The 25420-nt window shown below is 44.9% G+C and overlaps 1 protein-coding gene across 4 annotated transcripts in view; it reads right to left on the bottom strand.

Moving 5' to 3' along the window:
- LOC111952417 (S phase cyclin A-associated protein in the endoplasmic reticulum) overlaps positions 1-25420 on the bottom strand; it is a 111132-nt gene that overhangs the window by 64193 nt on the left and 21519 nt on the right. Inside the window, exons 5-20 of one of the 4 annotated variants that reach the window (XM_023971058.1) lie at positions 24149-24249; positions 23624-23740; positions 21701-21828; positions 21270-21529; positions 17175-17399; positions 15379-15546; positions 15160-15223; positions 14929-15064; positions 14676-14787; positions 14090-14230; positions 13680-13835; positions 13430-13572; positions 13197-13278; positions 12258-12410; positions 9219-9326; positions 5252-5388 (exon numbers count right to left, since the gene is read on the bottom strand). In XM_023971058.1, coding sequence (XP_023826826.1) covers positions 5252-5388; positions 9219-9326; positions 12258-12410; positions 13197-13278; positions 13430-13572; positions 13680-13835; positions 14090-14230; positions 14676-14787; positions 14929-15064; positions 15160-15223; positions 15379-15546; positions 17175-17399; positions 21270-21529; positions 21701-21828; positions 23624-23740; positions 24149-24249 — 2231 coding nt within the window. Of the gene's footprint in view, positions 1-5251; positions 5389-9218; positions 9327-12257; positions 12411-13196; positions 13279-13429; positions 13573-13679; positions 13836-14089; positions 14231-14675; positions 14788-14928; positions 15065-15159; positions 15224-15378; positions 15547-17174; positions 17505-21269; positions 21530-21700; positions 21829-23623; positions 23741-24148; positions 24250-25420 lie in introns of all 4 variants that reach the window. The other 3 variants (XM_023971057.1, XM_023971056.1, XM_023971059.1) reach the window with 3 other exon arrangements.

Below are 25420 nucleotides of genomic sequence, written 5' to 3' on the forward strand. Positions count from 1 at the left end.
TCGTATACATTTCGTATATATTTTTATTTCACTTTCCATCTAGGAACTGAATATACATTCCTACATTCCGCCTCACCCAATGTGGTACGGACCTGCTATTTTTTATACTTTAGAACCGTAACCCCAATCAGAAGCTAGCCAGATAACTAGCTACTAGCTAGTAGTCAGTTAGCCACTGCTGCGGTCTTCACTTAATCGGATGCAGCCGCTTCAGGCGCGGGCGTAATACCGGTGAGTCGGGCTTAAGCGCGAACAAACAGAGCCATATAGGAACTGCTTTTTCTCTACCACATCACCGGATTCCTGACGCAAGCTCTGGACAATTAACCGTATCATCACAGCTAGCTAGCTGCAACCGAGTGGCTACTACTGGCTAACACCTCTGTCCCGAAGCAAGCACCAGTTAGCCTTGAGCTAGCCTCGAGCTAGGCCCATCTGCGCGTAGCCGAAGAGGTCTACCAGCGAATTTTGGGCTACAATACCTCTTTGGCCAATTGGACTGGACCTTTTTTGCGGACACAGAGCCTGCCATATCATCACAACTGGTCTAATCAGCTACAAGCTTATTAGGCGCTTTATTTGCCGCTGCTAGTAGTTTTACCTTCTGCACAGAACCACAGCCCTGTTATTAGCTGGATATTATCACCATATTCTACCAGCATCGGACTGTCTCTCGACAACAACGCCGGATTCCTGCCGTAATCCCTGAGCCACTACTTTGATCCTCACAGCTAGCTCGCAGCTAGCGCACTGCCGAAGCTAGCAAGTTAGCAAACACAATTCACAACCTCTCTTTCGCCATCCGGCTTGGATTCTCTGTCGACACGACCACGATCCTCTGAGCAGACCACGGGGGCTACTAACTTTAAACGCCGCGTCTAGCTTAGTGGAGCCTCCCTGCTCCATCTACGGCTGCCCTGGACACTATGATCACTTGGTTACATAGCTATGCATGCTTGACTGTCATTAATTCAGGTATCCATTCCTGTTATTTTGTGTTTTTATCTGTCGGCTCTGTGCTTTAACTCAGATCTTGTGTGTAGTTAATCGACTCTCTGCCTAGTCGTCGCCATTTTTACCTGTTGTTGCGTGTTAGACTAGCACTGTTATTGCTGCTGTTATCTTACCTGTTGTTTTGCTAGCTCTCCCAATCAAGACCTGCAATCACTTTATGCCTTATTGTATGTCTCTCTCAAATATCATATGCCTTGCATACTGTTGTTCAGGCTAGTTATCATTATCATTGTTTTGGTTTGCAATGGACCATGTAGTTCCACTCTCCGTACCTCTGACACCTCCTTTGTCCCACCCCCACATGCGGTGACCTCACCCATTGAGACCAGCATGTCCAGAGATACAACCTCTCTTATCATCACCCAGTGCCTGGCTTGCCTCCGCTGTACCCGCGCCCCACCATACCCCTGTCTGCACATTATGCCAGAATCTATCCTACCAGCCCATAAATCTGCTCCTTTTATTCTTTGTCCCCAACGCTCTAGGCGCAAGTTTTGATAGCCTTAGCCGACCCTCATCCTACTACTCCTCTGTTCTCGGGTGATGTGGAAGTAAACCCAGGCCCTGCAGTCCAGTCACCCTCATTTGTTGACTTTGTGATCGAAAAAGCCTTGGCCTCATGCATGTCAACATAAGCCTCCTCCCTAAGTTTGCCTTACTCACCGCTTTAGCACACTCTGCCAACCCTGATGTCCTTGCGTGTCCGAATCCTGGCTTAGGAAGGCCACCAAAAATTCTGGGATTTCCATACCCAACTATACACTTTCCGTCAAGATAGAACTGCCAAAGGGGGAGGAGTTGCAATCTACTGCGAGATAGCCTGCAAAGTTCTGTCATACTTTCCAGGTCTATGCCCAAACAGTTCGAACTTCTAATTTAAAAATAATCTCTCCAGAAATAAGTCTCTCACTGTTGCCGCCTGCTACCACCCGCCTCAGCTCCAGCTGTGCTGGACACCATCTGTGAATTGATCGTCCCATCTAGCTTCAGAGTTTGTTCTGTTAGGTGACCTAAACTGGATATGCTTAACACCCCGGCAGTCCTACAATCCAAGCTTTGATGCCTCTCATCTCAACACAAATCATCACGGAACCCACCAGGTACAACCCTAAATCCGTAAACATGGGCACCCTAATAGACATTATCTGACCAACTGCCTCCAAATACACCTCTGCTGTCTTCAATCAAGATCTCAGCGATCACTGCCTCATTGCCTGTATCCGCCACGGGTCCGCGGTCAACCGACCACCCCTCATCACTGTCAAACGCTCCCTAAAACACCTTCTGCGAGCAGGCTTTCTATCGACCTGGCGGGTACCCTGGAAGGATATTGACCTCATCCCGTCAGTTGAGGATGCCTGGTCATTCTTATAAAAGTTACTTCCTCACATATTAGACAGCATGCTCCTTCAAAAAATGCAGAACAAGAACAGATTATAGCTTGTTACTCCAGACCTGACTGCCTGGACCAGCACAAAAACATCCTGTGGCGAACTGCAATAGCATGAAGAGCCCGCGATATGCAACTGTTCAGGGAAGTCAGGAACCAACACGCAGTCAGTCAGGAAAGCAAAGGCCAGCTTTTTCAAGCAGAAATTTGCATCCTGTAGCTCTAACTCAAAAAGTTCTGGATACTGTAAAGTCCATGGAGACAAGAGCACCTCCTCCAGCTGCCCACTGCCTGAGCTAGGTAACACGGTCACCACGATAAATCCGTGATAATCGAAGACTTCAACAAGCATTTCTCAATGGCTGGCCATGCTTTCTCTGGCGACTCCAACCCTTGGCCAACAGCCCCGCCCCCCGCTGCTACTCGCCCAAGCCTCCCCAGCTTCTCCTTTACCCAAATCCAGATAGCAGATGTTCTGAAAGAGCTGGAAACCGGACCCATACAATCAGCTGGGCTTGACAATCTGGACCCCTATTTCTGAAACTGTCCGCCGCCATTTGTGCACCCCCTATTACCAGCTGTTCAACCTCTCCTTCGTATCATCTGGATCCCAAGGATTGGAAGCTGCCGCGGTCATCCTCTTCAAAGGGGAGACACCCTGGACTCAAACTGTTACAGACCTATATCCATCCTGCTGCCTATCTAAGGTCTTCGAAAGCCAAGTCAACAAACGATCATGACCATCTCGAATCCCATCCGATTCCGCTGTGCAATCGGTTTCCGAGCCGGTCACGGGTGCACCTCAGCCACGCTCAAGGTACTAACGATATCATAACCGCATCGATAAAAGACATTACTGTGCAGCCCGTCTTCATCGACCTGGCCAAGGCTTTCGACTCTGTCAATCACCATATTCTTATCGCAGACTCAGTAGCCTCGGTTTTTCTTAATGATGCCTGCCTGGTTCACAACTACTTTGCAGACAGAGTTCAGTGTGTCATTCGAGGGATGTTGTCCGGTCCTCTGGCAGTCTCTATGGGGGTACCACAGGGTTCAATTCTGGGCCGACTCTTTTCTCTGTATCATCAATGATGTTGCTCTTGCTGCGGGCGATTCCTGATCCACCTCTACGCAGACGACACCATTCTATATACTTCCGCTTTTGGACCTGGCTATCTAACCTCCAAACGAGCTTCAATGCAATAGGACATCTTCCGTGGCTCAACTGCTTTAAAGGGCGCTAGTAAAACAAATGCATGCTTTTTCAACCGTTCGCTGCTGCACCGGACGCCCGACTGCATCACACCTGGCGGTTCGACTAGAATACCGTGTGACCATGCTATAAGTACTAGTGTCTGGCTAGGGACTGCATCTCCTTCAGACTCATATCAAAACATTCCAATTAAATCACATCAAGAACGGCTTTCTATTCCGCAACTAAAGCCCTCTCTTACTCACTAGCCGCAAACTTACCTTAGGTAATACTGACTTTTCTACCCGATCTCGACTTTACGGGATGTCATCTACAAATAGGTTCCAATACTACTACTCAGCAAACTGGATGCGTTATTCACGTGCATTCGTTTTGTTACTAAAGCATTATACGCCTACCACTGCGACCTGTATGTCCTAGTCAGGCTGGCATCGCTACATGTTTCCGTCGTCCAGACCCAACGCTCAGATCATCTACAAGCCTATGCTAGTAAAGTGCCGTATATTCAGTTCACTGGTCACGATGGCTACACCCACCGCAGCACGCGCTCCAGCAGTGTATCTCACTGTCATCCTCAAGCTAAAACCTCATTTGGACGCTTTTCTTCAGTTCTCTGCTGCCTGCGACTGGAAGGAATTGCAAAAACTTCTTGAAGTTGGAGACTTTATCTCCTCAACAACTTTAAAATTGCTGTATCGACGAGCAGCTAACCGATCGCTGCAGCTGTACATAGTCCATCTGTAACTACCCACCAATTACCTACTCACCCCCATACTGCTTTATTTATTTTTACTTTTCTGCTCTTTTGCACACCAGTATCTTGCACATGATCATCTGATGATTGATCACTCAGTGTTAATCTGCTAATTGTAATTATTGATTTATTGCCTACTCATGCCTTTGCCACATTGTATATAGATTCTCTTTTTTTTTCTACAGTTTATTGACTTGTTTATTGTTTACTCCATGTGTAACTCTGTGTTGTCTGTTCACACTGCTATGCTTTATCTTGGCCAGGTCGCAGTTGCAAATGAGAACTTGTTCTCAACTAGCCTACCTGGTTAAATAAAGGTGAAATAAAAAATAAAATAAAAAAAACCTGCCYCGTGACAAATAGCTCATCCCACAACTTTTTCTCTACTCTGTCGTATCCCTCTCCTGCCCCCAAACCCCATCCTCCCTCCCTTGTTGTGACCGGCTACTAAACTGATTGAGCCCATGCCTGGGATCTGACACGGTGGCGCGTTGCCTCCTATTTGTTGATTACTATTGATTTTCTTTGATACTTCATTTAAAAATCAATAGCTCGGAGAAAGAAAAATAGGCATGGTTTACACATACTTTAACATACTATTGTACACTGAAGGAGGCTTCAGTTTTGGCTCACCGTGGCAGCAATTAGGGGGAAAGCTCTTAACAGGTGAAAGCCTGGGCCCTCAGATCGATTCCCAGTTTTCCTCCTCAATCACAGAAAGTGGCCATAAATTTAACTCATCAGTATTATTCTTTAGACAGCTGTGATGCACATAACGTCTGCTCTCCATCTCCTCGTCACTCATAAAGCGCCTCCTCGCTGGAAACGTGGTCCTCTGTCACAGAGAGAGAAAGAGAGACGGAACAGATGGATGCATCACCTGGAGTTCATGCGTGTGCGGAGCTTCTTTGCCTTCTTGCGTGCCTTCTGCCTCTCCTCTCCATCCTTCCCACTCTCGGAGGAGACAGTGTTGTCCGTCACAATGTCCACTATGTACTTCTTTAAAGAAAGATGCTCCTGAAACGCATGAAAACATTTAATTACAATCTCATTAGCTCATTCTGAAATCGAGATGGACACACAAGGAGTGAGAGGAAGAAAAAGGGTTCAACAGAAAAGTGCAAAGGTGTGACAATGAATTGGGCCTTATGGGACAGGAGTAATTATCTAGGGTCCCATATTCCCTCCGTAGACATAACATCCAGCTACAGAGAGTCACCTGCTGCCAGCACCGACAAATATTTGCAATATAGCCAGCAGTCCTCTTTGTGAGCTCACCCATATCACCACAAGGATATCATATACTTGGTGGATAGTCTATCAAACTAAAGCAAGGATCTTCAAAGCTGTAGGCAGTTAAACTGAGAACACAAAACCTGTTGTACCATAATATACATGTAGCTAATTATGTCCATATCACAATAAAAAAGAAGCAGTTGAATCTAAGCCCAGGCAATCTACTATAAGTAGAAGCTTATCCATTGAAATGGCAGATGTGTGTCCATTGTGTGGCATATACACCTCTGGGCAGAGCAATTGTATCCTGTCATTATCAGGGCCTCTGCAACAATTGCTGTTCGTTTGAAGCCACATACCCATGATAATGCTGAAGGGGGAAGAGGCGTCGCTTCCAGTCTAGTGTGCACCACACCAGGCCTGTCAGATCAGATCAAGCTGATATCTCCACCAGGAGACAGAGAGAGGTAATCCAATTTAAAAGAACATGATGTATGTGCAAGAAACCAATTACCCAATTATGTTGTCATCCAAAACTCTAGAGGATGGGATGGTCCACAAGATAACCGTTTCCATTCAGCAGCCTAGCAGTGTGGCATGCCATTCCTTTTTGTCAAGTTTTGGCAGTGCACCTGCTGCTTGAATAGGAGTTTCAGATGAAACTCTTGAAAGACAGGTGTTGTCATCATAAGCACAACTAGAGAAGACCTACAGTTAACCACGTGCTAAAGCGCTCAGCAATCCAGGAGTCATAATAGCAATCATAAACAGGACCGAGAATCAATTCTTATTCCTTTATTTGTTTGACTTATTGATTTGTGACCAACCTGATCAATCAGAGGGAGGTTCAGGGTGATTAGAAAGTAGCTCCTCTAAGATCAGTAGAGATACAGGCCTAACAGGAATACAATGTGACGTGACAGGTGAATCAATGATAGCATCATTTTAACGGGATTGAAGGGAAAAATAAACATCTAGGGTATTTACTGATGGGAAACATCACATGAAAATCTAAACTATTTTTCACTGGAATTTAACACATCTTGAATAAATGTCACCTGTCTTTAATGAATGAGTTAGATACAAAATAAGCACTTGTGTGCTGACATGTGTAGTGCAATATTGTTCAGTTGAGCCTTTCAGTCATGACCGTGGCTCTGCCTTGCTTGAGAGGCAGYTGTTCTGTATTCTCCCTGAGAAACTATCCACTCCTGTGCTACTGCCGTTTACTAAACAGAATTGTTTCAGCAACACCTCAAAGACATTACTAATCTCAAAATCACATCAAAGACAGTTTGAAGGGAGCTTAAACATTAATTAATGTACATAATTAATTGATTTCAAGATTACCATGTAATAGCCTAATGCTTCTATGTGAACTTAAAACTATTAGTGATTTTCTGTATCTTGTCAGGTGATCTGATGAGGCAGTGTGACAGACAGGTGTCTGGCTGAAGCAGCAGGACAATGGGCCACAGAGCCAGGCCTGAGGGCAGAGCTCCTTCACAATACCTACTACACACGGCTTCTCTTGTGTTCCATTCTGGAGGGAGTAACCAGAGAGCTGTCTGAACATTACACACCCACAGTGCCCAGAAAACAGGCCTCTTTAGAGACAGGCACAATCTAAGTGATATGTTCCCCCACCACCTCTTTTGTCCAAGACGAAGTTGGCTTTCCCACTTGGTGTGAAACAGACAGCTGTATGTCATGTTGGGTACAATGTGATGGCATAATGAATCCAGTTACACACCATCTAAGCAACTGTTCACGGGACTATTTTTCAAATGGAGCTGAATGCTTTGTGACATTCAAGTCCTGTAGCACCAGCAACACTGTACACATGAAGATGAAAGATTACAGACCGATAACAATCCCAAAATATAATGTTTGTTCTCTACGTCCTCTGAGCGCCTAATTCTTTAGCACGCTGTTCCTTAACAACTCTTTCAATTACATTTTTGTCTTTTAGGAAATCTGAACCGCAACTTCACTCCTTCGACTAGTTAAAAGACTTTACAACTCTGTACACTTTTTTCTGATTGCCTGGCAGAGACGGGGTTACTTCAGCTGGCACTCTGTGTATTTCAACAGGGCTCTCTGGCCACCAGAGGGGATTCATCATCAACAAGAACCTAATTTAGTGCTGGCTCCATGAGGTCAACTCTTATACCCAGAGGCCTGAGTCCACCACAGCCTAGCGATCCCTCTGGTGGCCCAGGTCAGTCCCACAGCCAAACCGTCAGAGGCCCAGCTGAGGGTGCAGGAGAGGGGCTGGGGAGGGGTGAGTAGTCCCTTGGAGAGTTCACTGGTGTTTTTGTGCCAATAAATAAATCCAACATGTCAAACACGARGGGTCCTGGACATTTCCTATATCATCTTAAAACAGGACAGGTGACAACTTATACGTTTAAGTAAAGAGAGTGATTGCAATCCCAGCCGTTATCTCTGCACATCGATCCAGCCCTGTAGATAATCATTGTATCCTCAATTTAATTTGTGAGTCCTTCAAAACGGGAGAAGATGACTAAATATGAAGCTTTGGGGCATCTGCCGCCCGCCTTCACTGAAAAACTATGTAGTGAACCCTGTACAGTTCAGCCAACAATCTTCATTTTAATTAAAAATCTTTCATTCCAGAAAGAGTTATGGAACCAACGGCTGGAAAATAGTTGCCAGTTGCATGAATTAAATACTGCACACCAAAACGAGCAGGACATAAAAATAAAGGAAGGCAAGCGTAGTCTATCTAAACAAAAATCCCAAGACATTTCTCTATCTCCTGCTAGCAGGGCTAAATACCCCATAATAGAAACATAGTGCAGTAAATGCTAAGAGCATGTCTATCCCATTACAACAAAGAGCTATTATTACACAGAAAACATCATGCTGCTGATCCATAGTACATACATTGCAATCGTTTGGACCCGTTAGCTAGGCCATTTCAAACCCCACCCGCCACTACTATTGTGAAGCATAGCCTACACTGCATGGTTTAAAGGCAGTCTGAAGAGATAGTGTGATACTGGCTGTGGCCATAGTACTGTATTGGAGATTTGCATGCCTTCATTGCAAATGCCTTGTTTATCATACTGTCAAACAGAGAAATGGGCTGCAGTTGGAAAGCAAATGATTTAGAGTGGAAGGTGGGGGGATTAATGATCAGCCTGTGAGAACAGGTTTGAATGAAGGAGCTGCTAGGGCCAAAGGTGATGCATATAGCACCAACAGTTGTCAGCCTCACTAAGAGCAGCATGCTGAAAAGGCAATCTCATATTGCAGAGCAGGCTGAGAAGCCTYCTTCCTTTTACAAGCAGTCTTCCCATGAAAAGTGCTCTGTGACAGAATGGCCTGTAGACATGGGGGTGATGTCACCCCCCCAACTGAGTCACTGAACTCTAACTGTTTACATTTCAGGGCCCATTTATAATCTCACAAAGACCTGCGAGAGAGCTACTATATGACAGGATTCATAAACAATAATAATGAGCCTGTCATAAATGACAAATAACCTTGATTTAGTATCACAGACAATATCTGAGTGGTATTCTTTTGTTGGGATGGTGGATGGGGTATCTTTCTATTTGAGGTAAGACTTTGGCGGTACGCACCACTTCCTCATCTGAGAGCTCCCGTCCCTGGATGCTGCTGCTGTCTCTCACGGCCTGCTGGTGCCTCTTGCCCTTGGTGTGGCTGTACAGGTGCACTTCCGTGGTGATCTACAAACACACAGGTCAGAAGTCACTGCTGAGGACACATTGGATACAGAGGCAGACAGGGTCGACAGGGTCCCCCCCATGGGAGGCCACTTAAACCAGTGTTGTAGTACTCGAGTCCAGGACTCTAGTCCGAATTTAGTCCCCATGACTTGTGACTCGACATGGATTTGACCATTGGTGACTTGGACTCACCTTCTTGTGACTAGTATTTGCACTTGGGACTGGATAGGCTATGATAAGCAGAATATTAGCAGCACGTGATGCACAGCGAGGGTTCAGTTTTTTTTCAGCTACACCTTGTTAAGGCTACACCTTCTTCAGTCATGTAACCTCATTAGATAGCTAGCTAACAAACTATTCACGTTACCAGCAGCATATATGCAAACATTTGGTGGCACAGAAAGGAAAAGGTATAGCAAAAAATTTATTGACCAAATAATTCCTCTTGCCGCTACACTATAACTGACTGGGAAAATAACTTGATTTTGAGTTCATGCCCACTCTGTGAGCATTTGGACCAGAACTCGAGCACTGGGACTAGAACTTCAGCCATAGACAGGCGTGACTCGACTTGTGATTCGGACTTGGACTCTGGCTCGAGCACATTTGGAACTCGACACGGACTCAAGGTTTAGTGACTTGACTACATCACTAACCACATTTTCATCCACAGTTTATATGTGAGTAAAGTCATACCATATTAAAAGAAAATCACGACAACTGTGATGGAAACAGGTAGTTTTGGTATAATTTTATGAATGCAGACAGAGTTTGTTCATTTGACACGGTGGTATCTTTTTGTGTTGATAAAATGTACTATGAAAGAAATGGTGGTGGAAATGCCTTTATGCACAAATATTTATATAATATCCATCATATTGAAGCAAACTTGGAGTCACGCGATAAAATGGTGTGTGGTCTTCCCACTATTATTAGACTACAGATGAAATAAATTAACAGGGTGGTGAAAGTGCACAGTGATGAGCTTGATGCTCCTTTCCAATAAATGTTGAGGGTCTTATTCTGGTGACATGATGATCGCTGCTTGTCTGCTGTTTGACAAATGAAARATATTCTTGCTCTTATCCATAATAATCTCATAATGTAGACTAGTCTTCCCTCACTGTATCTGCCAGCTGTTGGCTATAGCACATGTACCTACTCTGGTCTTGACACATTTACTATTTAACTCAACAGTGTGTGTCAAAACGATCAGTAGAGTTGAAAATGCAATGGAAACACATTGAAMTTTAGATTTTTAATTGGTATATAACTTTAAGCAAAAAAGTAAATGTGTGCACTACGTCATCACGCACAACCTTTTATCCGCAACAATTCCGTTTGGTGAAAACACCACTGGTGGGAAAATATGCATATTTTCTTTATGTGGATTTTAGAATATTAGCATGAAAATCTGTCGCCAATTGGATGGAAACCTAACTACTGACTGACACTATACATTACAACTGGTTTTCAATAAGATCAGACAGACTTTCTCCTCCATCTGACCAAATAGTGAGTCCTAATGTTTAGTAGGTGTAAGGAACTTGACTGCAGTCAACAAGCCTTTAGTGGAATGAATTGACATGGTTAAGAACAAAAGGTGCCAAGGGTAGCCACGTAGTTTCTTCAAACAGCATGTGATGTGTCAGACAGATATGAGAGCATTGTTAAACTGAAGATGCCCTAATGGCTGTATTTAATGGCATTCTCCTTTCTGACAGCACAGCTGGATCATAGTAGTTACTGCAGTATGAAATCGGTGGCTGACAGATCCACTAAGGATGATCCATCTCAACACAAACATTTACAGTGAACAAATGTAGCCTATATAACAACATTAATGTGATTGGCTCTAGGATGGTCTATTCCTTTTCTAAATCAAGCAGAATATGTTATCCCTGTACTCTTTTTGTTTGTTTCAATGATTCATCCTCACACCAACTGATGAACCAATGTCCCTTCGGTCGTTCTTGCTCCTCACACAGAGTGACTATATATAGTGTGGCATGTCTGGAAAACGACACACTGAAAACACTGGTACAGTAAACCACAAACTGTGGGAAAAACTGAGCTGGACTATACACAGACAGAAGCATGGCGTGAAGATGAAGAATTGACACAAACAGCATGAGGTTAGGTTGATGTGGACGTGTTGTTTCCTCCCACCAAGGGCTAGAACAAAGCCCATTACGGATGGCCTCGGTTTAATGTCATTAAATAGAGTGCTGGCTGCTGGCCTATAGATGATCTCTAGTGTCAGATGCTAGCCAAGGTCATCGGAAATGTTAACAAGATTCCCCCCTCCCCCCACACACTCCTGTTTATCTGATGCCAGTTGGAGCTCCAAGGTGTCGCAACCTTGTTGCGGTGAGAGCCGGCCTGGTCCGTCACAGATAAATGTGCCTGCCAATAGATTTGTTGCCCGTCACTTGAAAAGCATAGTCATGCCCAGTCATAAATCTCCACCCCAGAGATCATGTTTAATCAATGCAGTTAAATCCTCATCTAAATACATTCTCTTCCAAAATCCGCTGAATCTCCTTCTCATGAGCATTTATATGCATACAGTCTGCCAAGGGGGACCGCTCCACAAAGCTGCTGCAGCGCCTTTCCCCTTCAGTTTAGGTTAAGCATGTAAGCCAATCAGTCTCACAAATTAGTGCAAGGAATTAAGTTAATGAAGTAAAGGGTGAACTTCTCACTGGAGAGTGGATCAAGCCAATTAACCATTTAGTATATACTTTCTCTACTCAGCATGTCAGCATCTGTCTAATGTTAGCAGGTGTCTAGTGGCATGTCTAGTGTCAGAAGAAACATGCCAAGGACAAGTGGGCAAAATATCAATCATCATCTACACGAAGAACAATACAAAGACATCTGTTAAAAAACTATCGAAAACCATTTCAGACTGGGACTTTGTGTACATACCACAACATTGCACAAGGAGCAYTGTTTCTTGCGCTCATACGGTGTCAGTTTGGGGGCATAGTCAGTGTTGGCATGTCTGCCACTCCCGAGTTCTGCTGCCTTCTCCTTCCTCTGTTCAATCTGCTCCATGTGCCTGCGACTGCTCTCATCATGCTGGGAAGGAGAACAACCAAGAGATCATGAGATTAAGAGGGACTTCAGTCTGGTCTACAACAAGGAAATGTAAACTTTAGACAGGAACCGTATCCACAAAGTGTCTCAGCGTAGAAAATTGGTCCTAAGTGCTGAGGAGAGACATTTTACTACTACACTTACAAGTAAAAATAAAAGCTATGCGTGAAGCCTCTTTGGTCATAAGAGTCCAACCTAGTCGATAGATCTTTAGAGGAGCACATAAGGTGTCCTGACCAGTTAAGAGTTACCAGCAGGTGTTTTGAGAAAGAAAAAGTAGTCAGTGGTTCCTGCTCCACATGCAATTGCTTTGGAGTGGTTGAAGAATGTTTAGCTATTTCTATATGATCACTCCACAAATATTCTAGACTTACATGCTTATGAAAATGATTCCACATGAGCCCTATTTCACATGATATGCCTAAATACTTATAACCACATAGGCTAATAAATAATCACATMGTTTTCTTTAGATTATTTCATTAACCTACATCTAGTCATTTCAAGTTATCCCTTTGGAACGCAATAAAAAARGCTTAAAATTGGGCATGCCTATAAGTTGGGCAATTAAAGGCATCTAGGGCCTATGTTAGCTTTAATTGTGTTCGATGAAAATAAATGATAGACCTTTCAAACATTTTATGCAACATTATCAGCAAGTAATTTGATGTCAAAGTGTGTTGATATAACGGTGCTATACATTTTTTGAGGAGATTCTTTGTGGATATAACTGAGGCAGGCGTAAGATTGTGGAGCAGCCTCACTAACCTTCATCTGGATCTTCTTCTGCAGTTCCTCCATGGCCTCCTGTTGAGCAGCGCTGAGGGCAGCCAGACGCTCCTCTCTGTCTCTGTGGAGAGAACAACAGACTGGAACAGTGAGAAGAAGATCCTCCGGATTAAGGTGGGGGGGGTAATCTATTTCAGACAAAGCACATTGAGGGGCCCATTTGACAGTACAAAAACAGATAGTTGATTCCAACTGAGCAAGGGGGTACAGACCTGGCCCTCTCTCGTGCAGCGTCTTCCCTGGCCCTCTCTTTCTCCTGCTTCTGCTGCTCGATGCGTGCCTCCTGCTCCTTCCTCCTCATAAGCAGCTCCTCCACCCGTGCCTGCCGCTCTGCCTCCAGAGCCCGCTTACGCTCCTGGGGAGACAGACAGGGACCACAGCCAGTCAGTGGTACTGTACACTGTGGTGGTAAGGCAGAGAAGTCTACTGGGGAGAGGGGGAGCTGCTGCTGTCCACTGTTACCTGTACAGCCTCGTCTCTGGCCTGCTTCTCCTCCTGTCTCCTGCCTCTCTCCTCCTGCAGCTCATTGAGGCGTTGCTCGTACTCGTTCAGCTTGGCCAGCACATCGTGCCTCTTGTTCTGAGCTTCCAGAGTGTTGATGAACGCTATCTCATTCACCTGCAGACAGACACAAGGGACTGGTCAACAAGCCTGACTCAATGAGCTACAAACAAAAGTGATTATTATAACAATAGTTTTAAGTCTGCCTCTAGTCTAGTTTGCCATTGCTTTTTTCTGTGATCCTGTTTCTTTGCTTTTAAGAACATTCTCAATGTCCAAAATTATTATCAAAAGCAACATCTAATTAGGAAAATTCTTCAACTCTTGGACATGTAGCTAGGTGTGCAGAGTCCCAGGGGTCAGTCCTGTACCTTGGCCTCCTCCTCCTGAGCCTTCTTCACTATGGCCTGGAGCTGCAGCTCCCGCTTGAACTCTGCATGGAGTAACTTCTCCTCCATCATCCTCCGCCGCTGGTCCAACAACTCCTCCTTCCATTTCCTGACCTCCTTCTCCTGTGAGGGGAAAGAGATGGAGGGAAAGACAGCTTGGGTCAGCTCATTTCACTCATGTACATTCTCTAACCAAGGCAGACACTATTATGGTGTCTTGCATTCAAAGCATTTGCTGCTACCCGCTCTGGTACGATGTCCACAGGGATTCATGTGAATATACACCACTTCATGTACTTATGTGGTTAATACTCAAGATTATTGAAGGGCACACTCATCTCATGAGGGCCTGGAGAACAAAAACAAACGTCATGAAAGATTGTTGAGTTTGGGCTACGTCTCTCCCAGACGTGTCTGTGGCCAGCTGGGCTGAGAGAGACTGAGAGCTGGCCTCTGTTATTTAGTGATTCTATTTGGCAGTGTGCTGACAGAAGCTCTCCACGTGGCTAGGCTGAGCTGGGCTAAGCAAGGCTGTGGTGTTTCCCGTTGGCTCTGTATGGCCACTCACCCTCTCCAGGAGCTTCTGCAGTTTGTGGGTCTTCTCATCTCGCAGTTTATCTCGGAGCTGCTGGGCCTTCAGCTGCTTCTCTTCATGTTTTTTCTTAGACTCTGCGATGGTTCTGCCAAATTTGACAGAAAAAACAACTTACACCTGCCATCCTGTCCTCTCCCCTAGTCGTTCAAAATAGGAGCGAACTTTGACATGCACCAAGATCTTTTCTCTGACAAACATCAGAGTGAAATGAGGGTGTGTGTCTCACCTTTTGCGAGATGGGGAGGACAGTTTCTCGTGCATGTGGATTCCATGGCCAGGTGGTCTGGAAGGCTCCTCCTCCACGATGTCCCCCCAGGAGGTGCTCTGACGCCACGGCTCCCGCGCTGCAGAGAGAGGTGAGTCTGGACATTGACCACATCTGTGTCTTTAGCAAAAGCATCAACACTCAACCCATCTCATTATAGACATATTACAATTAAACAGAGAAGAGATTTACCGTCATAGTCGGCTAGCATGTCACTCCAATCCATGTTGAATCCACCTCCACTGCCAATGCTGGCCTGGGGGAGAGATAATCAGTTCACGATCACTGGCAATCATATGGATATTACAAGGCAAGAAAAACTCAAGACCTGGGGGAAAGAGATCCTACCACTTCAAAAGCACTTCATATGACCAAAGAAAATTGAGAGAGTGTGTGAGKTATGTGTCTTACAGAGAAGTCACTCTCATTGTCAGTCTCCAGGTCATTGTTCTCAGCCTGGATCTCTCTGGTCAGCTGTTCCTCTTCAGCGATGGCRCTGGCGATAGCCTCCTCATTGGCCTTCTCCAGGCGGTCAGCCAGCTCCTCCTTCTTTGCCAGGACCTCTGCCATGGACTGGGGCTGGACACACGGCACACACACGCTCACATACAGCACTTTCTTACTCATTCAGGTTTCACTAAGCCCACTGGCAGTCAGGGTCTATCTCTACCTCTCTAAAATGCAGGAATGTTGTCTATTGCTTTTATCAAGATTGTGAAATATGTTATTACATGTATATACTGGTGGGCTTGGTGTGATCAACTTAAAAGATTCCATTAATTTTATATTCAAGAACAATGACTCTTAATTTCATACAGCTCTAACGGTACTATTTATAAAAGTTCCCAAGACCCTTAGTATCATAACATGTAAAAACAGAAAAGAACATCAAACCCAAAAGCACAAACCGCACCACACGATCAATCACAAGATCACAGGTGAGGAAGCATTCAGGAGTCATGCAGAACAAGTTCAATGTGAGAATGACGAGATGGTGGAAGGAGGCACAACCATGGGACCAATTCACTGACATAGTGTAGGAATAAATACTTACTAGATGAGTCTAAACAGCCTGATGGAGCCCAAAATTMTATTAGTCTTTACACTTACAACATGAACTTGACAAACTGCCTTTCCTTAGTCACAAATTACATTTACATTTAAGTAATTTGGAAAACGCTCTTATTTAGAGCGACTTACAGGAGCATTTAGGGTTAAGTGCTTTGCTCAACGGCACAGACAGGTTTTTCACTCAGCAACCTTTCAGTTACACTCTTAACCTCTAGGCTACTTGCCGTCCAATCACTATCAGGGAGGACAGACAGTTAACAGCACTCCAGTCCAGAGAGGCCAGAGCTCCAATCTAACTTAATGAGGGAGAGGTTTCTCTCACCACTGAGGCAGTTTCTCTCTAACTAGGGGCCTGCAGTGCAGTCTAAACAGCACTGGGCTTATCTGAGCCACCCAAAGAGGCGTCTGGCCTGGCCCATCACTAAGACCAGGTCTGCCTGTGTTTGATCTGAGCTTAGATAACTTCCCTGTAGACCATTTAGAAGCCCTCCATCTCTAGGTATAATGAATGGCCTTCAGAAGAGGTTAAAGTGCTGTGGAGGTATCTATGACAGTAGCCCTGCTAGTGAAGGAGGTTCTCCTCGATTAACTCCAGAGAGACTACTTATGATGCCAAATGAGGCAGTAATAAACCTGACACAGGACGGTTGCTGATCACTTAATGCACAGTGGAGACAGAAAACAAACTAATACCTGACACAGCCATTGTACACATGCCATGATCCCTGGCCCTTTGGGCTGAACCTGTCCCTGAACTGGATACCTTGTCACAGGTTCGCACCATTTCAGCTCAAAGCACAGTCGTTTTGATTAGTGGCCACTTCCTCAACACAGCATAACAACTGGGCCAGCCACTTCAGGAGTACCAGCAACAAGCATGACAAACACTGCTTTCTGAGCTCTCACAACAAGAGCCCCATGGACATCCTCTCACAGCCAACCACCAACACGCAAACTGTCCTGCCTACCTGGCACGGGGCTTTTCTGAGGGGGCTGTGCCGCCTGTCATGTTAGCACATTGTGGCTTGAGGCTCTGTAGATTGACTATGTTTAGGCGCTGAAGGTCCATGGGGGATCCATGACCCCCCTGCCCTGAGCCCTCCCCTCCCTCTGCTCCTCCATCTCTCAGCACTCACAGTGGAAAGCTCTTTGGGGTCCAGCACACTCTCCAGTTTCACCGCTGCCATGGGAGCCTCAGCCGGTCCTGGAGCAGATGTTGCCATGCCCTGTGACGTGGCCCCCGCAGTCCCCTTATCCCCCAGAGCACAGGGCCCGTCCGTCTGGGCCGGGTCTAGGGACGGAGGGAGGGCTAGGGCAGGGACTGGTAGGGATAGGGCTGGGAATATCGTAGGGTCTGGGTCCTGGGTAAGGTAAAGGGTAGAAGTTGGGGCTGCTATGGGGGGAGGCGCATCCTCACAGGGTGCGTTGACACACTGCACCGAGTCTTGCGCACTGTCTGATGGGGGCTGTACCAACACAATCACACACACCATTCAAGACATGCATATTCCAAGCATTTCATGAGAGCAGTAAAACACAAACAAAAACGATTAACACAGCTGAAAACACACATCATGCAGGGAGGTTGGCAATAACATGCCCTAAACATTCAATTCTCATCAAAACATAAAATAAACAATGTGGAAATACATGAAATGTGTATTTCAAATAAGCAATCCCTAGAATACACCCATACCCAGTGTGTTCCGAGGCAATGAGTATTTATTTAATGAGAGGGAAAATAGMATATTTCTGCTTCTGAAGTGTCAGTGTACGAGCAATTGTGTTAAAACTGATATGCCCTGTCTGGAAAGCCTGTCTATGAATAATATGGAGTCCAAAACCAAAACAATGTAAGTGATAAAACGGTCTTGTGTTACTCTGCTCCACGTCTCCTGTCGTCCTGAATAATTGATATCTGGGGACTGCTGGGAGGGTGAGTGACTTCAGGGCTCAGTACTAGGGATGTGCACGGTTATTTGAATACCCAAACAGACATTAGTAATAGAATACTTGTGTGAGTATTCATTTTTGCAAATACATTTTTCTTAACCCGATGTGACTGAAAAGGCTTTTTCTAAATTAAATTATCAATGTGACATTCTTACAGACAAGGATATACCATGACATTTCAAATGACTAATTTAATTAAACAAACTCTTCAATAGAATTTGCATGCACAGTGCTCCCCATAAAAAGACCGCTAGCCATCAGGTGTGTAGCTTATGTTTGCCAATCAAAGCAGCAAAAAGGCTAAATGTGTAGCAAGTGGAGTGAGAGTTCACTAACGCAATGCAAGATGGAATACAATTACGGAATTAAAAGTTAGCGAAATGAGAATCAAATCAAATTTTATTAGTCACATGCGCCAAATACAACATGTGTAGACCTTACAGTGAAATGCTTACTTACGAGCCCCTAGCCAACAATGGATGTTAAAAAAATATATATGAATAAGAAATAAAAGTAACAAGTAATTAAAGAGCAGCAGTAAAATAACAATAGCGAGACTATATACAAGGGGGTACCGGTACAGAGTCAATGTGCAGGGGCACCGTTTAGCTGAAGTAGTATGTACATGTAGGAAGAGTAATTAAAGTGACTATCCATAGATGACAACAGAGACTAGCAACAGTGTAAAAGAGGGGGGAGGTGAGGCAWTGCAAATAGTCTGGGTGGCCATTTTATTAGATGTTCAGGAGTCTTATGGCTTGGGGGTAGAATCTGTTTAGAAGCCTCTTGGACCTAGACTTGGCGCTCCGGTACCGCTTGCAGTGCAGTAGCAGAGAGAACAGTCTATGACTAGGGTGGCTGGAGTCTGACAATTTTGTTGTGCCCTCTTCACGACGATCTTGGTATGCTTTGACTATGTTMGTTTGTTGGTGATGTGGACACAAAGGAGCTTAAAGCTCTCAACCTACTCCACTACAGCCCCGTCGATGAGAATGGGGGCGTGCTTGGTCCTCCTTTTCCTGTAATCCACAATCATCTCCTTTGTCTTGATCACATTGAGGGAGAGGTTGTTGTCCTGGCACCACATGGCCAAGGTCTCTGACCTCCCCCCTATAGGCTTTCTCATCGTTGTTGGTGATCAGGCCTACCACTGTTTTGTCATTGGCAAACTTAATGATGGTGTTGGAGTCGTGCCTGGCCATGCAGTCATGAGTGAACAGGGAGTACAGGAGGGAACTGAGCACGCACCCGAGGGGCCCGTGTTGAGGATCAGCGTGGCGAATGTGTTGTTACCTACCCTTACCACCTGGGGCCGGCCAGTCAGGAAGTCCAGGATCCAGTTGCAGAGGGAGSTGTTTAGTCCCAGGGTCCTTAGCTTATTGATGAGCTTTGAGGACACTATGGTGTTGAACGCTGAGCTGTAGTCAATAAATAGCATTCTCACATAGGTGTTCCTTTTGTCCAGGTGGGAAAGGGCAGTGTGGAGTGCAATAGAGATTGCATCATCTGTGGATCTGTTAGGGCAGTATGGGAATTGGAGTGGGTCYAGGGTTTCTGGGACAATGGTGTTGATGTGAGCCATGACCAGCTTTCCAAAGCATTTCATGGCTACAGACGTGAGTGCAATGGATCGGTAGTCATTTTGGCAGGTTACCTTAGTGTTCTTGGGCACAGGGACTATGGTGGTCTGCTTAAAACATGTTGGTATTACAGACTCGGACAGGGAGAGGTTGAAAATGTCAGTRAAGACACTTGCCAGTTGGTCAGCGCATACATGCAGTACACGTCCTGGTAATCCGTCTGGCCCTGCGGCCTTGTGAATGTTGACCTATTTAAAAGGTCTTAATCACATTGGCTGCGGAGAGTGTGATCACATAGTCTTCCAGAATAGCTGGTGCTCTGATGCATGTTTCAGTGTTATTTGCCTCGAAGCGAGCGTAGAAGTAGTTCAGCTCGTGTCACTGGGCAGACCTCGGCTGTGCTTCCCTTTGTAGTCTGTAATGGTTTGCAAGCCCTGCCACATCCGACGAGCGTCAGCGCCGGTGTAGTACGATTTGAGTCCTGTATTGACGCTTTGCCTGTTTGATGGTTCGTCCGAGGGCATAGCGGGATTTCTTATAAGCTCAACTCTACCCTTTAGCTCAGTGCGAATGTTGCCTGTAATCCATAGCTTCTGGTTGAGGTATGTACGTACGGTCACAGTGGGGACGACGTCATCAATGCACTTATTGATGAAGCCAATGACTGATATGGTGTACTCCTCAATGCAATCGGAGGAAACCCGGAACATATTCCAGCCTGTGCTAACAAAACAGTCCTGTAGCTTAGCATCTGCTTCATCTGACCACTTTTTTATTGATCGAGTCACTGGTGCATCCTGCTTTAAATTTTTGCTTGTAAGCAAGAATCAGGAGGATATAATTATGGTCAGATTTGCCAAATGGAGGGCAAGGGAGAGCTCTGTACGCATCTCTGTGTGTGGAGTAAAGGTGGTCCAGAGTTTTTTTCCCTCTGGTTGCACATTTAACATGCTGATAGAAATTTAGTAAGACGGATTTAAGKTYCCCTGCATTAAAGTCCCCGGCTACTAGGAGCACCACCTCTGCCTGAGCGTTTTCCTGTTTGCTTATGGCGGAATACAGCTCATTCAGTGCGGTCTTATTGCCAGCATCAGTCTGTGGTGGTATGTAGACAGCTACAAAAAATACAGATGAAACTCTCTAGGTAGATAGTGTGTTCTACAGCTTATCATGAGATACTCTACCTCAGGCGAGCAAAACCTCGAGACTTCCTTAGATATCGTGCACCTATGTATTTTTGTAAATAACAGCTGCAGGAGTAGGATACAACGAGCAACCAACAGGTAGGCTGTTGTTTAATCTGAATGGGGTTGGGGAAAAAGCACAGCTTGTGGCCTCAATTAGCCTAACTAGCTAGCTAGCTTCTCTATGCTACTACAGTCAAGACAGGCACTGTTTTACGGGATGATAAATAACATTGTGGCTGCTACAAGTTAGCTAGTCTTGGCTGTAACCGAGTTTCCTTGGCGTCTCTGTCGCTCTCACTCAGTCTCCTCGCTACACACACAGCACTCCGAAGCTGCAGCATTAGAGGAGAAGGGTCTGAAAGCGYGCCAGCCTCTCTCCCTCACGCAGCAGTGCTCAGTTTAAAAACGTAGCGTAGCTACATTTTTTAAAATAAAAAAATACAAACACGTTATCCGACAAAAATACATGCCACTATTCGAATAGTGAAATTATTTTAACCCCCATCCCTACCTCCATCATGTGACCCTTCTCTGAGTCTCCTGTCATCTCCTCCAGGGGGACGGGCTCCTCTGGGATTGGTTGTTCACACTGACCCTCGTCTTTGTCCAGGGGGCAGGGCCTGCCAGGGGGCTGCTGGTTCTCCTTGTTGATATCATCTTTAGGGCTGATGTGGGCCAGCACCGGGCTGACCTTGACTACGATGGCGGCAGAGCGAGGCCGTGCCGGACGCCCGCGCTGGACTGTCTCCCAGCCCTCAGAGTCCTTCTTACCTGGACACAGTGAAGGACACACACACTCATTAGAAGTGTTGCTCCGCAGACATCAATCAGAAGAGGATACACACCCTGAGGGGTTTACATGCACTGATTATAAAAAGACCATGAAACCATGTAAGGATCATATAATGCAGCCTCTAAATTTCATGCGGGTGCTCTGCTTACCTGGTTTCTCCGCGGGATAGTTGTTGACTTGGCTGGGGACAGGAAGGGACTGGGAGGACTTGACCCGGTCAGCCCAGCTGGGGCCCGTGTGGGACAGACGAGCTACGGCCAGTGTGGGTGGAGGACCACTGGAGAGATAAACATAAATCACTCAAAACCAGACGAGCGCAATGTCAACATACACAGAAGCATTTCACCACAGAGATCAGTATAAATTATTTGTTTTAATAGACAGCTTCTCCTCTACACAACTGCCAGGTCCAACAGTACATTTTAAACCAGTGGTCACCAACCTTTTCTGAGTCAAGATCACTTTCGCAGTCAAAAAGCAAGCATCGATCCACCACTCAGAACGTAACATTAATGTTACATTCTAAAAAGATACCAGAGTTTCCGAGTTGGATGAACGTTCAAAAYGATTTTTCCCCAGAGGGAGCTAGTTTTTTCCCCCAGTGTTCCCAGTTGTCTTGAACGCACTGAAGTTCACAGTTTTTAGTCTCAGCAGAGGGAGGGAGAGAGCAGCAGAGGGTCTGCCTCTCACAGTCCCTGCTCTCTACTTCCTTTCCTTGGGTGAGACTGACCAGAAAGGGAACACAATCTTCCACCTGATGGCGAAACTCAAGTAGCACCGCATCTGCCTCATGCACAAATTCATGTTGTTGCTATGACCAGAGAAAGTGAAATATTCCTCAATATTAAAGTAGACACAACAAGATGCTAATAATAAAAATGCAGGGCTATCGATACACCTGGCTACGCATTCATTGCAGCGCRAGTGGAAGTAGGGAGAAGCACGTTTTATGCTTCGTAATAGTGTTGAACAAAAACAGTGTTGACAGTGCTGAATGAAATTGGACAAACTCACTCATAAGAACTGCAGCGCTTCGCTATATTATTTGACAGTCTCTCTCCGGTCATGATATTAAAAGTTGTGAAATCTCAGGTAGGCTAGTATCAAACTGTGGCTGGGGTCWTGGAAGCCATAGGCAAGGTGATTTGAGCTATCCGATTGGCCAGCGCAGTATGTGCACTCGATTTAGTCACAGATCTCACAGTCCSCTTTTCAGACAAATTAAGTGTTTCAAAATGGGAACACTTTSCTTAAGAAGGTGCACAGGGCCTCTGATTCAAGTACACCTACTGTACCGCCAACAGAGCAACACAAATAACGATAAATAAATAGACTAGGAATGCATTGAAGATAGACCGGTTGGTGACCACTAAATAATGGCTGTGACGTACTCCAGCAAGAGTAATAAGAGGTGACCATAAGGTGAGCAGCTCCATCTGCCTCGCCCAGGCTGGTGTCTGACCCAGGCTTTCCTCCCTACACTCTCAGGGTCTACAAACCGCCCTAATGATCAATACCCATTTCCTGGAGCATCCGATTACAGGGCACCGCACATATTGAACCGATGCTTCAGCAGTCTTTAACCACACTTTTATCTATACCTCCCACTGTTTCTGTGGCGTGGCGAGGCTAGTGAGACTTGACAAATTACATTAAACAAATGCCTCAACATCAGCAATCAATCCCCTTACCARCAGATCACAGAGCAGCCACTACCAACCCAAACCAGTTGGCACATCATATTGCACATTGATTTATTAATTAGAAGTTTTAATGCTATTTTTTATCAATTTAGCATTGGTATTCCCTTTACTCTAACTGTGAACATGTAATGATGGCTGACTGTATTACACAGAATATAGCTGAGAGGAAACAGACGACATGCTGCTGCCCAGAATGTGCTGATGCGGAGTAAAGTGAGGAGAGATTTTGATGACTGCTGTATAATGGTGTGTTTTCATAATGACTGGCAGTCATTACATTAATATGATGGTAAGCACTTTGAGTTCAGATCAGAAACGGTGGAGATTAGGGCTGTCAACCAAACCAGAAATGAGATGGAGAAATCTTACCCAAAGTTTAGGGCGCGGCGAGCACTAGGTGAGTGGACAATCCTGTCAGATGAGGGGCTGGGCATCACATGACGACCTGGGGACATCTTACGCACTTCCCAAGCCAAAGACGTGGGTCTGGATTCAGAGAGGACAAATAAAATAAGAATATAAAATTATAATATACTGTAGTACCATAGGGAGAGATTTGTATCTCACTTTAGCTAAAAACAATTCAACTTATGGGAACACAGAAACATACACAAAAGTTGCAGGTTGACTGACCGATTAACAGCCTACTTTAAATGTACAACTTGGGAGGCAACTTAAAAGCTTGRATTTTTATAGCCATTTAATGGTGTTGTGGTCATTGTGTTAAAGAGGAGCCAATAAACGGGTGGATCACCTTGAATTACAGCCAAGGCAAGCCTATTGATCTAGTGTGTTTGTGACTCAAAGCCAGGGAGCAGAGATGGCACTTAGATGTTCCCCTCAGGGAGCGAGCGAGAGAGAGAAAAGAAGAGAGCCAAGGCATAGATAGATCACCTGTTCTGGGCATCTGTTTTCTCCAACTTCTCCTGCAGCTGGATCCAGTCAATCAGAGCTTTAAAGTCCCGCACATAGTTGTCCAACATCATCAGCACCTCCTGAAAATAAGACATGTCTTTCAGACACAGACAGGGGGACATCTCAGTGGAGCTATCATCCATATATCAGGGCGGCAGGTAGCCTAGTGGTTAGAGCGTTGGGCCAGCAACTGAAAGGGTGCTGGSTTGAATCCCCGAGCTGACAAGGTAAAAATCTGTTGTTCTGAACAAGGCAGTTAACCCACTGTTCCCTGGTAGGTCGTCATTGTAAATAATAATTTGTTCTTAACTGACTTGCCTAGTTAAATAAAACAAATGCAAAAAATGTCAGGACAATGAGAAACTACTTTGTCGACGGTTGTTGCGATATGCGATAATGTGACTAGAAAACAATTTATACAACAGCCAACTTTCTGGGACATAGACATGTCTTATATGGGCAAGAAATCTTAAATTCTTGTTAATCTAACTGCAGTGTCGAATTTACAGTATCTATTATTACAGAACAAAATACCCTACTAATGTTTGAGGATAGTGCACAACAACTAAACACTTATCACGGCAACTGATTTGATACACTCACCACTGAAGGTAAATAATGTACTTACATTCAGTAATATTGCTCTGATTTGTCATCCTGAGGGTCCCAGAGATAAAATGTAGCATAGTTTCATTTGATAAAATCTATTTTTTCATTCAAAATGTAGGGAACTGGGTTCTACAGTTTGACCCAACGGCTGTCTTTGATTGGCCAGCGCAGTATGCTGGGAGTGTGTAATTATTTTTATTACCATAGCATTTTTGTATGTTCTCTATAGTTATGTACTTGCAAATGTATAAATTGACCAATTTGGCACATTTGGGCAAACTCCTGGCAGACTTGATGCAAAATATTGTGTAGTGAGGTAATTCTTCACTGTATCAGTCTGAAGCTTAGCACACACACTGCTGCCATCTTGTGGACAAAAYCGAAATTACACCTAGAATCCTCTTGCATTTCAAAGCAGATAATTCTATTTAATAGAAAACGCATGTTTTTTTGTTTATATTATCTTTTACCAGATCTAAATGTGCTATATTCTCCTACATTCATTTCACATTTCCACAAACTTCAAAGTGTTTCCTTTCAAGTGGTATTAAGAATATGCATATCCTTGCTTCAGGTCCTGAGCTACATGCAGTTAGATTTGGGTATGTCATTTTAGGCAAAACAAATTTAAATGTTTTTTAA

This window comes from Salvelinus sp. IW2-2015, linkage group LG26, assembly GCF_002910315.2.
Source record: "Salvelinus sp. IW2-2015 linkage group LG26, ASM291031v2, whole genome shotgun sequence".
Classification (NCBI taxonomy): domain Eukaryota; kingdom Metazoa; phylum Chordata; class Actinopteri; order Salmoniformes; family Salmonidae; genus Salvelinus; species Salvelinus sp. IW2-2015.